Genomic DNA, 13353 nt, shown 5'->3' on the forward strand with positions numbered 1-13353 from the left:
CACTTAGGCCAAATGAGCACAAAATTGAAAACAAGTAAGCATAGTAGCACCACCAGTGAGCAGGCGAGCACCTGCAATCACAGAAGCTTTTGAAACATAATTTACCTGCAATGTAATCGGCAGCATTCTTGCTCTTCGGAAAAAACAAATTGCAATATCATAACACAGAGCAGGAGAAAACAAAGTAGTTATTAAATACTAGCTACTACTACTCACCAAGGCCCGGGATATCAACTCCAAGCAGGTCGAGCAGGTCTTGCTCCCGGTCCAGGGCGTTGGACCACCGGTGGGTCGCCTGGTTGTAGGTGCGCCGGACCCCAGACTCCCGATACATGGCCCGGCACACCTTCCCCCATAGTTGGCGATGCTCCCGGAGCCCGTACCCGTCACCGGTCCTGCCGCAACGGTCTTGGGGAGGTGGTGCTGGACGAAAAAAACCAGTGCGGCCACCTCCACCACGCTGAAGATCTCCCGGGCTACTACTGCCTTCCCCCCTTAAGCGCCCGCAAGGGAGCCGGGTACGGGGTGCAGGACCCTTCCCCTTCATGTTCTTCCCGGCTCCCTTTGCCATGGTCCTGGTTAGGAAAGGAAAATAAAATAAGAAAGAAAGAATAGGGAAAAAGTAAATAAAAGAAAAGAGTTAAAAAAGGAGTTTTAAGTAACCAAAAGTTGAAAAAAACACAAAATATAGATGTAGAAAAATAAAGAGATAGATAATGAGTTAAAAAAATTAAAACAAAGTTCAAAGAAACAAAGGATTGCAAAGATTAAGGGAGCATTGCGACCGCGTGGCTAAGTTTGTGCGATATTTCCCCCGCGAGCACGCAAAAACGGACGCAAACACGTAATTGCGGCCCGCACGTAGGAAATGCACAACACAAATATGCAACTGGCGCCCGGAAACGGAAAATTACCAACGCGAACACTGAAAACAAGATGGCCGCGCCCATGTACGAGTGCATGGGTAACTTCGCGATCGCCGTGCTGAAAAAAAAAACCTGCGAACATGTAAAAATAAAAAAATCCGAAAATTCACACAAATTTGTGGATTTTGTGAACCGCGACTTTGCTTTCGCGCGAATTTGCGTACCGCAAATTCGCAAATTTCACCCCTAGGGTTTAGATATAATTTTATGTCAGTGATGAAGATGGATATGAAGGATAATGCTTATAGCCGTAATGGTTTGCTAGATGCAGGGATCTCAGGGGTTGGGGCCCACAGGGTTTGACTAAATGTCAAGGATCAATCCACTGAGGCTATGCACTAAATGGTTAGGGGGTTTGTCGGGGGGGAGGAGCTGGCGCTGCTGGAGTTGGAAGTTCAGCTGCCATACCTAGGTCATGATTGACCTAGCTGCCTGTAAGGGAGGGGGGGGGTTCTGGGGGAGTGTTCTAGGGTGGAGTTTGGTTTGGGATCAGCACAATATGAGTTAGCATGATTGGTGAGGGTTAGGAAGGAGGTTTGTATCAGGGCGCAAGGGGTTCTCACTTGGTTACAAAATGGTAGGCGAATGAAGGTGATGAGCATCATTAAGAGATCCAACAGTGGCAGGAAGATTTGGGTTCATTACAAAGAAAGAGGAAACTTTGAACCATGAGTTTACGGATTGCAACTGTGAATATTTGTGGGTTAAACGATCAAAATAAGAGGCATAAGGTGGCAATTTGACTTAAATCTCTACGCGTAGATTTTCTGTGTTCAAGAGACACATATAGAGGGTAGTAGAGCACGTATTCTGGAACAATTGGGATATAAACTTATAGTGGATACCACACAGGGCTCACGCACAAGGGGGGTAGCAGTTCTTACCTGGAGGAATGATGTAAAGGTGGTAAAAAAGTCTGCTGACCAATGGGGTCGCTGGGTGCTGGTTGAATGCTTGCTAAACGGTAATACATTTACATTATGTTCTCTTTATGGATCAACATGTGACGACCCGAAATGCTAGAATTTTTAGATCCTAATTTAGCAACGTGGCCCACCCCAAAGATAATTTGTGAGGATTTTAATATTAATGGTTTAGGTGTTCAGTGGGGCACTCCAGCAAGTAAATATTTGGGTAGGAAAAGAAGAGTTGGCTTAGTGTTAACAAATTCTGTCATTAATAATGGTCTAAAAGATCTATGGCCATACTTGAATCCCACTGATTTAGGTAACACTTTTTTTTCGGCACCACACAAGGCTATTTCCCGATTAGATTATTTTTTTGTTTCTCATCAGTTTATCTCTAACTCCCGCATTGAGAGGCACCCGCGGATACTTTCGGACCACAACCCATTGGTCCTCACATTTAGCTTTACTGTGGGGGATAAGCTATACCGGGGATGGACTTTCGAACGGAGGTTGCTATATGACCCAGAATATGCTTTACATATGAAAGGGTGGATTCAAGAATTTCGGGATTTTATTTGTGGGTGTACTAATGCAGGAATAGTTTGGAACGCTTTTAAGGCGGGGATCAGAGGGGAAACTACTAGCTATAGTCTGCATCGTCAGAAGAAGGAGTTACAGCAGGAGGTGGTGATTAAAGATAAGTTAACTAATCTGGAAGAGGCACTGGCCACCGCAATTAGTATGGTAGAGCCGACTGAAGAAATAATACTACAGCTAGCTATAAATAAGGCTGAGGTCAACTAACATATTTCGGCAAAAGCTGCAGAAAGCTATTTGGCAAAAAAAGAGCATTGTCATGAATATAATGAATGGGTGGTTCATCCTCTAGCCGTAAGAGTAAGACAAAAAGTGGCGGCTGGCGAGATCTCGGAAATTTATGATGTTAATAAAAAGGTTATAACAGACTCTTTAGGGATCCGAGAAACGTTTAGGCTTTTTTATCAACACTTATTCAGTAATGAATCGTCAGAGGCTTCTCTGGATACACGAAAGTATTTACACACAAGGTTGATCCTGTCGATAGGGAGAAACTTGAAAGAGTACTGTACCATGAAGAAATAATGGGTGCTCTGCAAGATCTACCATCTGGTAAAGAGGCTCTCCCTGACCAGATTCCATTAGAGTTTTACAAAATATTTATAGATATTATTGGATCGGACTTGACTGAGGTCTAAGAAAAACTATTCACCCCTGTCAACATGGGTTTTATAGCCGTCTGACCACGCAGCATGTACGGCGAGTGATAACACTTTTTGATGCCACGGAGATCTCAGAAGACCCTATGGCCGCTTTGCTATTAGACGCTGAAAAAGCATTCGATAGGGTCTCCAGGGATTTTCTATGGGAATCGATGAGATGGTTTGAAGTTGGGGGAGGGCTTTATTAAAGCAATCCAGACATTATACTCAGCACCCATAGCTGGCCTAAGTTTGAATAGTGACTATACTTTGCCCTTTGTTATTCAGCGGGGCAGCCGGTAGGGGTGTCCATCTTCACCCCTGCTATTTGCAATATATATGGACCCTTTATTACGGCTATTTGAGGCCAACAAAGGAATCCCCCCAATTGTTTGTCAGGGCATTGAATCGAATGTTTTAGCCTACTCTGCTGAAGTGGCCATTGTTAATGCAGATCCATCTTCGGCATTGACGGTGGTGGAGTCAATAGCACAAGATTTTGGCACATAATCAGGATATGCTCTGAATCGGACCAAAACGCAAGTTATAAAGAATCAGTTTGCTAACTGTGAAGATCCTTGTGTTACAGACTCAACAGTATATCTGGGAATTACGATTATGCCTGATTTAGAGAACCTGTTAGCAAAGAACATTGAGCCAGTAATTAGGAAGGCCAGAGCTGATTTCGACAGACTAAAGAATCTTCATTTATCTCTGGTTGGACGATGTAATGTGGTGAAAATTATGATTTTGCCCAAAATTCTTCATTTGTTTGGGGCAATCCTGTTAGAATTTCAGAAGCATTGGTTTATTTGCCTGGAAGGTATTATTAATCGATTTATTTGGGCACATGGGAAGACTAGGAGGGCTCTCCGGTTTATGTCTTTGCCTCAGGAGAAAGGGGAATCTCAGTTCCTGACTTCCAAAGTCATTATTGGGCTGCTGCTCTCCAATACATGGGTATATTGTTTGGGTCACTTTCAAGGGATTTGGAAAGGGAAACAGAACTCCCCGATGTCTATATGTTGTTACTGGGGGAGCATGCAGAGAGCTGTTTTTGGAAATTTACGGAGCCCAGCTATTACAAAAGGACAAAATGCAAGACTCTTATAGCTGCTTTTAAGATCTGGGTGGGATTAAAAAGAAAAATTGGTTTGGGAAGACTTAATCATTACACTCTTCTTTATAAAAACACCACTTTTCCAGAAATCTTCTCCAATGAGGTTATGGCAGTCTGGGCAATGAAGGGAGCGCAGATGGTCAGGGATTTATTAGCGAACGATGGGTTTCGCCAGTTTCGCGATATTCAGTTGGAGTTTGGGTTGGAAAGGGGTAAGTAATTTTTTTAAATATTTGCAGTTGCGTAGCTTTTTTGGTAAAAAAATTGGGGGGGCTTACTGGGTTTAGCACTAGCAGAAATAAAATCATAGATACTATCAAGGGCAGCACTAAGGGCACTATTCGGCTATTGTATGCAGAACTGATAGCACTAAAACAAGATGATCTGGCCAAGCACGAGAATAAATGGGTGGAACGTGTGGGGGCTGCACCAGAGTGGCTTGCAGAATCTCTAGAATTAGCTCAGACGGTTTTGTGCTCCGCCGGACTCCAAGCTCAACATTTTAAAACTGTCTTTTCTTTATATTATACTCCGGCAAGAATACCACAGTGTGGCGGGCTGTGGGGGATTACTTGCCCGTGGTGTGGTGGGTTGGCAGCAGACCTCGTGCATATGTTCGCATCTTGTCCACGCCTCCAGTGTCTGTTAGAATCCATCACAAGATTCTTAGAACGGTCTCTGCGGCTACAAATTATACTAACCCCCGCCTTGGTATTGCTGGGAGTAAACGGTAGGGAACAGAACGATATAGCGTATCAAATTCTTGTTATGGTTACAGCTGTATTACGGATGAGTATTGCCTCTGCCTGCCTTGACTCTTCACCCCCCACTTTTCATCAATGGCTGTCGCGCATACTCCCAATTAATACAATGGAAAGCGCTATCTATGAGAGGAAGGGGGAAAAAGGGAAAATGTTAGGGCGGGGTATCTGGGCTCCCCTAGCAAGATGGAAGGATTCATAGAAACTAACAATCAAGGTTTATAAGTCGAGTAGGCGCGGTGATTCATTCACGGGGGTTTAGCTCAACTGCTTTTTGGTTTTCTTTGTTAACCCAGATTTATGCTCTATGCTTCTTTGTTTGTTTTTTAAGTGATATATTGTCTCCTCCTGTTTAAAAATGTTTCTATTATGGTGCTCTTTAAGAAACACTTTGTAACCTTCTTCCTAATACCCAATTTTGCTGTTTTTATTATTTGATTGTAATTGTTGCTGATCTCTGGGAAAACATTTTAAAACTTGAATAAAGAACTTTACAAAAAAATAGATCTATTCGCTAATCACTCAACAAAAAAATGTGAGATTTACGCCAGCTGGTTTCCTCAACCAGGCTCTCTGGGGAACGAACGTCTTCCACTTTTCCTGGGAAGGAACATTTGCCTATGCGTTCCTCTGTTCCCACTAATTCCGATAGTTCTGAAGATACTAAAGCAGGAGCCCTGCCACATTATTCTCATCACCCAGGTGTGGAAAAGGCAGTATTGGTTCACCAAGCTGTATCGCCTATAAGAGTCTTCGCCAATTCATTTCCAACCAACGGAGAATTTGCTCTCCATGAACCAAGGCCAAGTAGTTCATCCACAGATTCATATGCTTCAATTGTCGGCTTGGCTACTAACCACATGGAATTCGAAGGGTTAGTGCCCTCTGAGGAAAGCCAATCCATACTTAACACCTTGGCTGCTGAAGATATCCTTCCCCTGTGCTGGAGGTCAATGAAAATGGGTGTGGTCATGACGAGCTCAGCACACAAGCACTGTGCCTCATGACGAGCTGAGCTCGTCATGAGCACAGAAGGGGTTAACAGAGCCCGAGCTCCTTCCACGCTCAAATGCTACTCGGCTAAATGGAAGCGATACTGCTCCTGGTGTGCCGAGCACTCTCGTCATCCTCTCTCTTTGCCTCCAAAGAACATTTTACTAACCCTGGGCAGACAACCACGCTATGCTCGCGCAGGTTGCGTAGTTTGTGCTTCTTTGCGCTACTCGATTTGCACGTAGCACAGTGCAAAATCGCGTAGCGTAGTTGGCATTTTTTTCTCGCCTGCGGTCCTCAATGTCAAGTTGGCGACCGAAAGCGAGCAAAATGACATCTTGGTGAGACTTTTTCCTCGTTCGCGATCAGCAACTTCAAGTTGCCGATCGAGAGCGTGGAAAATAAACCTCCCGGCGAGATTCTCAAAGCTGGGAGGTCAGGTTTCTCATTGCGAGTGGTCACGTACGCTCGCTACCGCTCACGATGAGAAACTACCAGTCCACTTAAGGAAAGCTGCCACTCGAGTAAAAATCTACTCGAGCAGCAGAAAACGACAGCTCGCACTGTGCAAGATGCCGTTTTCAATGATTGCACAGTGCAGACAAGCATCCGCACTGTGCAATCATCCCGAACAGCGTACAACGCAGTTCGCGTATCTCGCGTAGTGCGAAGTGCACTTCGCGTACCTATGCGTAGCGCTACTATGCGAACTATGCTCAGGGTTACATTTTCCATATCTTTTGTATCTCGCCAAGGCTGGCCTTTCCTATTCGCCAGTTAGAGTGCACTTGGCGGCAACTTCCAGGTACAAGAGACGTTCGGGCCATTTTTCTTTATGGTCCAACAGACTGGTGAAAGAGTTTATGAAGGTTCTCTTTAGGGCCTACCCACCAAATAGGCCTCCTCCAATCCTCTGGCAGTTGAACATTGTCTTGTCACAACTTATCAGATCCCCCTTCGAGCCGATTCACAAGTGCGATTTGAAGTATTACTCATGGAATATGGCTTTTCTTTTGGCCAACACGTCTGCTAGACACATTAGTGAGATTCAAGCCTTCACTGCAACAAAGCCTTACCTACAGTGTCATCTCAATGAGCCGGTGGATATGCCTTCCTATTTTCACTCTCCGTCTATGCCTGCAGAGAGAGCCCTCCATTCTTTGCACATCAAGCGTTGCTTAAAATTTTACTTACAAAGGACAAAAGTTTTCCATAAATCAGCCCGCTTACGTCGAAAGTCACCGCTCACTCCACCAGAAAGATGGTAGCATCCTCGGCCCTGTTTGCAGGAGTGTCTTTACTCAACAACTGCAGGGAAGGGACATGCACAACCATCCATACCTTCACGAAGCACTATTGCCTGGGTACATGGCGGAAAGGGGATATTGCAGTTGGGCAAGCGGCCTTGCGTCGTCTGTTCGCATAAGGTAGGCCTTTCTTATTAGGTGTCTTTCTTTTTCCTATGATGCTGTTTGATGATTGTCTCTTTTTATATATTTGCATTGTATGCTTCTGGTTGTTATCTGTTTTAGGTTGCATGGTGGGATGGTTCATCTGTTTTTCCCACCTCCTTCAGCTCATTGTTCCTGCTTGCTATTCTGATTCTAGCATGTGAATCTATAAAAGATACAATACTGGAGAAACAACAAGTTACTTACCTGTACAGTGTGGTTCTCCAGTATTGATATCTTTTATGGATTCACATGCGGCCCTCCATCCTCCCCTTTCAGGTGCACCTATCCATACCTCTGTTATTCTGATAACTGTACTCATGCTCGAAATCTGAGGTATGGTGGCCCTGCAGAGGATGGATACTCTGGGTCTATGCTGCGATTGGCTGGAGTTTGGATGTTCTAAAATTATATTAACTGGTTACTAAATGCTATTAAATTCCAAGGGGAGTTAAGTTTAAAGCTTGATACTTTGTTACCATGAGACTGTGGAGAAGTGTGGCTCAATGGTTAGAACGGCAGACCCTGATGCAGAGGTCTTGCCAGGGACCAGGGTTCAATTCCCCGCCTCGGTGGGTCTTGGGCTCAAAATTCCACATGCTTGATATCTCGCCTCGGTGCCTATTCCAATCATAGAGTCCCACTCTGCAACTCTGGGCAATAGCTTGCTTAATCTCCACAACGGCCCCCACAATGCTAAGGATGCCTGGCCTCCACCTTGGGGGTGCCCAGGAGTGGACGCCTCACAGGGAAAGCCAGGATGGGTTCCACAGCGGTATTCGTACAAGCACCTTGAGACCCTTGCGGGTGAGTAGTGCGCTATACAAGTATCAATTTACTACCACCATGACGACGGGGATAATTAAAGAATGTGAATCTATAAAAGATATAAATACTGGAGAAACACAGTGTACAGGTAAGTAACTTGCTTTATACGAGCCAGCCTCCAACATTGTTGTGGAACGGCAGTCAGTGTAAAATGTACCTAATTTAATATTCTGATGTTTTGGGAGAAGGCACCAGTGAGTTGTGGTGGAACATTTCTCTTAAACTACTTTGTACCGCCACCCAGTGTGGCAACATATGTGGGAACATGTCATTGCTTACAAGAAAAGACAAGATTTTCCAGGCAAAGGAAAGAGTTGTACATCATTTGTGAGACATGTTTACACAATACTTGCCACTGTACACTCCACCTTGGAAGCCCAGAATGCATTCAGTGTGCAATAAGGAGTTGAGGAACTCCTTATTTGTCCATAGCTTGAGGTTGAGGGTTCTGAGAGGCCTACCAGCTGTACCAAATGCATGTTGCTGGGGCTGGCCATAAAATAAATAGATCTCCTCTGCACATGATTACACCTCTTGGAGATGTTATCCGTTGAGTGCTGAATATTGAACACAGCATTCGCCCCAAAGCAATCCAGACTCACGTTTCTCTACACTTGCTCATGCTATCAGTCTGCACCTGTGCTTCAAACAACTTTGACAATGTGGACTGGGTGATTACTGTACAGTTTCTCGGTTGTTGCCAGGGCCCTTAACGGTAGAAGAAGCATTGTGAAAAAATACATCTAAAGCATATGAATCTGGAAAGGATACCTATGCTAAAAAACAATCATTTTATGTAAGTGACTTTATTTTTCAGGAGCTCTCTTTTGTTCTTAGAGTGGTCCAAACGTAAAGGCGAGAATCACTAAATGATCCTCAATGCACAAACGGATCACTTGCATTTTTTACAGTCCCTTACCAAGTTCTAGGATTTTCATGCATATTGTCTGATTTAGAGGTCGGCAGAGAGGGTATTCATCACAATGGCGATGGAGTAACCTTACCGCCACACTGAAGAGCAGAAGAACTTCGATATGTCAACAGCTGAGCCTTCTCCATCTCCGCTGCAGACATAAACCTCTTACGGCCTGACAGAGTAAGGCCTATCGGATGTTTGGCCATGTGTCTGCTCAGCCAATTTAATGTTAACAAACATGGCCAGTTTCACTGTCCATCAAGTCCAAGTAATATCTGGCAGTAAAGGGCAGTGCAAACTGCAAAATGCCCCACTCACCATGGGAAAAAAAACTCCCATGGTGAGAGGGACATTGTACTTTTCTTATTTCCCCCCCAAAAATTCAACATTGGTTTTTGTTTTGGATTTTTTTTTTAAGTGTACGTTTTCCATGCGTCTCCTTCATGTGGATTTAGCCTTCCCTCAAACTTACAATGTATTGACAGGAACTGCCATATTGACGGTTCCTGCAAATGCTCGAAATGTTTGCTGTGCAGGTGGACATCTCAAAATTTGGCATGCGGGGACTTTGTCGGGGCGGCTGCGTTTTTATACTCTGTCTCCCTGACTAAGTTAAACTCTGTCTGCCAAAATCTAAATAATGCCCAAACTCATATAATACAAGGAGTCTTGCATCCCAGCCATTCCTTTCTCAGCCTCACAACTTTGCTTTTGATATCATTTGGATATCTTCATTTACAAGAGCAAATTGAATGTGTATGTAGGGCTTTGTCGGGTATTCTTAGACAGAACAGTGGAACAGATTTAACATGTGGTGCATTTATCAGAAACCTACTTCTATCTGCTAAAACAGTAATTTTGATAACGAAATTATCATACAACTGAAAGCATTTAACTTTTTACATAGGTACGTATCCCTGCAACAGAGGACTTGGACCCGCTGTCTCTTTTAACTGAAGATGCAACCATTGCTGCCTGGAACAACCAGGGCCTTCCAAGTGATCGCATGTCCACAGAGAATGCCACAATCCTGTGCAACACAGAACGATGGCCCCTGATTGTTGATGCTCAGTTGCAAGGAATCAAATGGATAAAACATAAATATGGAAAAAGCTTAAAAGTCATCAGGCTCGGCCAGAGAGGGTATGTCATTTTTACATTTACATTTTCACATAATAGTCTACATGCAGCTCATAAATATCAGCTTTTTCTAATTAATACTTGTACCAACAGACATCATCCACAGGAGAGGCGTCCAGGATAGGTCCAGAAGGTCAGAATCTATGACATATTTTCAGATTCCCACATAAATTATGTAAGAAAGCAGGTTATTAGTGTCAAAGGATATCAGTACTTCACAAGTAAAAGGGTCTGCAACTTCTTCTTTAATGGGAATCAAGCACCAGTCCATGTCCCACACAGGAGATATGGTCTGGGCTAGTAACCCCAATTAGTTGGTTTGCATTGACAACAATTAAGAAGTCATTGTCGAGTCAGTGTTTTTTCTTGTAAAAAGGAAAATTACTTTATTACCCACACACTGCTAAATACTATGCATTAATTTACAAATACGTATAAGCAGGAACATGGAAGTTCATTTAATGAAATTCTTAGGACATTTGGCATGGCCAGCAAGCATAATCCCACCGCTTATACTAGATGTATTAGGGTTTCAAAGGCTAGCGTGACCCTGGAACTGTTTAATATTTATGCCAGAGACCTGCAAGGGGGGGCTAAATCTCCGACTATTTCCGCACTGTCTGAATTACTTTCATGCTGCCCTACTGACTCCCTGGCTTTGGGTTGCCGGTGATTTTAATTGCACCTTCGAACCGTTGGGTGTCGACGGTGCTGGTGGTTTTCATGATGAGGACGCTAGATGGGGCATACCGCAATTGATGATCAAGCCAGTTAAGAAATAGTCGTCGATTGTCATACAAATGAATGCTTTAATAATGGAGCATGCACTAGTAGCAGTCAATGGGCGTACGCCGTCCGACTACTTGGGAGCTCATAGATATAACAGGGTTTCCTACCCAAGTAGAATAGATTATATCTTGGTTGACAATAGGCTGTGGAAATTTGTGAGTGACATGTCTGTCATTCCATCTATCCATAGCGACCATAACCCCCTGTCCCTTTGTATGCGGAATCTGTTTCCAAATGGGGAACCTCTGATTAGTAGTAGACCGAGGATGCTGACCAGGGAAATCACCCCTTCCAATTGCAAAAGGTTTATTAAATGGCAAAAATTCATTTTGGATGAACAAAAAACTAGCGCCCTCGAAGAGATCGCAAGAGATAAGACTGCAAAGCTTTCAGCAATTTGTACCAATGAGCTGGGACTCTGTCGGGCGGATGTATTCTATGCTGAAACAATTGATATGATGGGTGCTCTCTTCCTGAATACTCAGGCTATAAATCAGTCCAGGAGTAAGAAACCTGCAGCCAAGTGGTACAATCAGGATTGTAGGGGGGGCAAAATCAGAACTAATATCTGCCATTAAATCCTGTAATGCTGCTGAGGTCTGCTTAGCGCGATTCCAGTACAGGCGAGCATTATCAGTGGCAAAAAGGGAATGGGAGGACCAGCACTGGGATGAGTTGAAGTCGGCATGCCAGGCCAAGAATGGTGAGCTGTTTTGGGCTTTGGTCAGAAGGTCAAATAGTGGTGATACTGATCTAATACCCAACCACATTACTGATAGGGAATGGTTTGACCATTTTAGGAGTTTGTATGAAGGGGATGAGGTGACAGACAATAGAGGGTCTCCCGAATATGTTCCATTGTCCGGGTCAACTATTCCGCCCTCCTTTGAACCTGTAGGGCAAAAAGAGGTTGAGGTTGCCATTAATAAAATCGTATCTGGGAAGGCACCTGGCCAGGATGGCATTCCAGGTGATCTATTCCGTGCCAACACTGAGCAATGGGCCAAATATTGTTCCCTCTTGATCAATGCCCTTCCCCGGGGCTCTTCGGTTCCAAGCTCTTGGAAAGGGGCTGAAGTGATCCCTATTTACAAGAAGGGGCCTAGGGGTGACCCTGCCAACTATCGCCAATCAGCCTTATTGATGCTGGCCAGAAGGTGGTTGGCAGGGTACTTCTGGAGAGGATTCTTTCGTGGGCGGAAGAGAATAATATCATCTCGCAATTCCAGGCAGGCTTCAGGGCTTCTACACGTACTGTCGACCAGGCTTTCAGGCTGGTTTTGTTGCATTGGAAGATAATAACCATTGGCAAGGGCGGTCTTTATTTAGCGTTTATTGATTTGAAGACCGCATTTCACTTGGTTCCCCGAGAGTGCCTGTTGACGGTCCTGCGGGAGATGGGTTTTCCCTTGCCTATCTTGGATTTGTTGGCCCATATGCACGATGGAAATTATGCATGCATTTGCTGGGGTACCCAGGAGCAGAAAACTGACAAAATCCCGGTAAATATAGGCGTCCGCCAGGGCTGCGTCCTGGCGCCGACCCTCTTTTCGTTGTTTGTGAATGGGGTTGTCTCATTTTTGTCTGAAATCAACGCTGATGCCCCCACCCTGGCTGGTGTTAAGGTCCCCACTTTGCTTTACGCGGATGATACGTTATTGGTATCAAAAACACCAGCGGGCCTCCAGAAGCTTTTAGATCGTTTTTGTCTCTTCTGCAACTTAAGGGGCCTGGTAATCAACACAACCAAACCCAAGCTCCTTTATTTTAACTCTAGTAGGAATGCTAAATCCACGCTCACACTTGACGAGGTGCCCCTAGAGCATGTTAAAGTCTTTGACTATCTAGGGATTAGACTATCAGACCAACTGAAATGGCAGCCACACATTGAGAAAATGGCCTTAAGCCATAAGCGTGTTCTGGGAGTCATTGGGAGGGAACACAGAGCCTCAATATCCAGACCCATAGCCCCTGCACTGGAGATTTATACTGCAAAAGCTGTAGGTTGTGCGTTGTATGGAGCTGAGCTCTGGGGTTTCAACAATGTTGATGTACTTGTTACGGAAGAAAACAAGTTCTTTAGAGAGTTCGTTTTGCTTCCTAGGGGTACTCCAATTAAACCACTCCAGTGCGATTTGGGTCGCCGCTCAATTAAAGATCTAATTGTTTTGCGCCCGCTTCTCTATTGGGCCCGATTGTGGCGTACACCCGAGCTATCCTGCTATGCAGACGGCTTAAGAGTTGTCATGAACTTGCAGGGTTCGCACAAAATTGTTTGGCTTG

The 13353-nt window shown here is 44.5% G+C and overlaps 1 protein-coding gene across 1 annotated transcript in view; it reads left to right on the forward strand.

Annotated features, from left to right (window-relative positions):
* Nucleotides 1-13353, forward strand: part of DNAH17 (dynein axonemal heavy chain 17) — a 15539113-nt gene that overhangs the window by 12376315 nt on the left and 3149445 nt on the right. The window contains exon 65 of the mRNA XM_086931082.1: nt 10049-10284. Coding sequence (XP_086787208.1) covers nt 10049-10284 — 236 coding nt within the window. The remainder of the gene's footprint in view (nt 1-10048; nt 10285-13353) is intronic.

This window comes from Lissotriton vulgaris, chromosome 7 (assembly GCF_964263255.1).
Source record: "Lissotriton vulgaris chromosome 7, aLisVul1.2, whole genome shotgun sequence".
NCBI lineage: Eukaryota > Metazoa > Chordata > Amphibia > Caudata > Salamandridae > Lissotriton > Lissotriton vulgaris.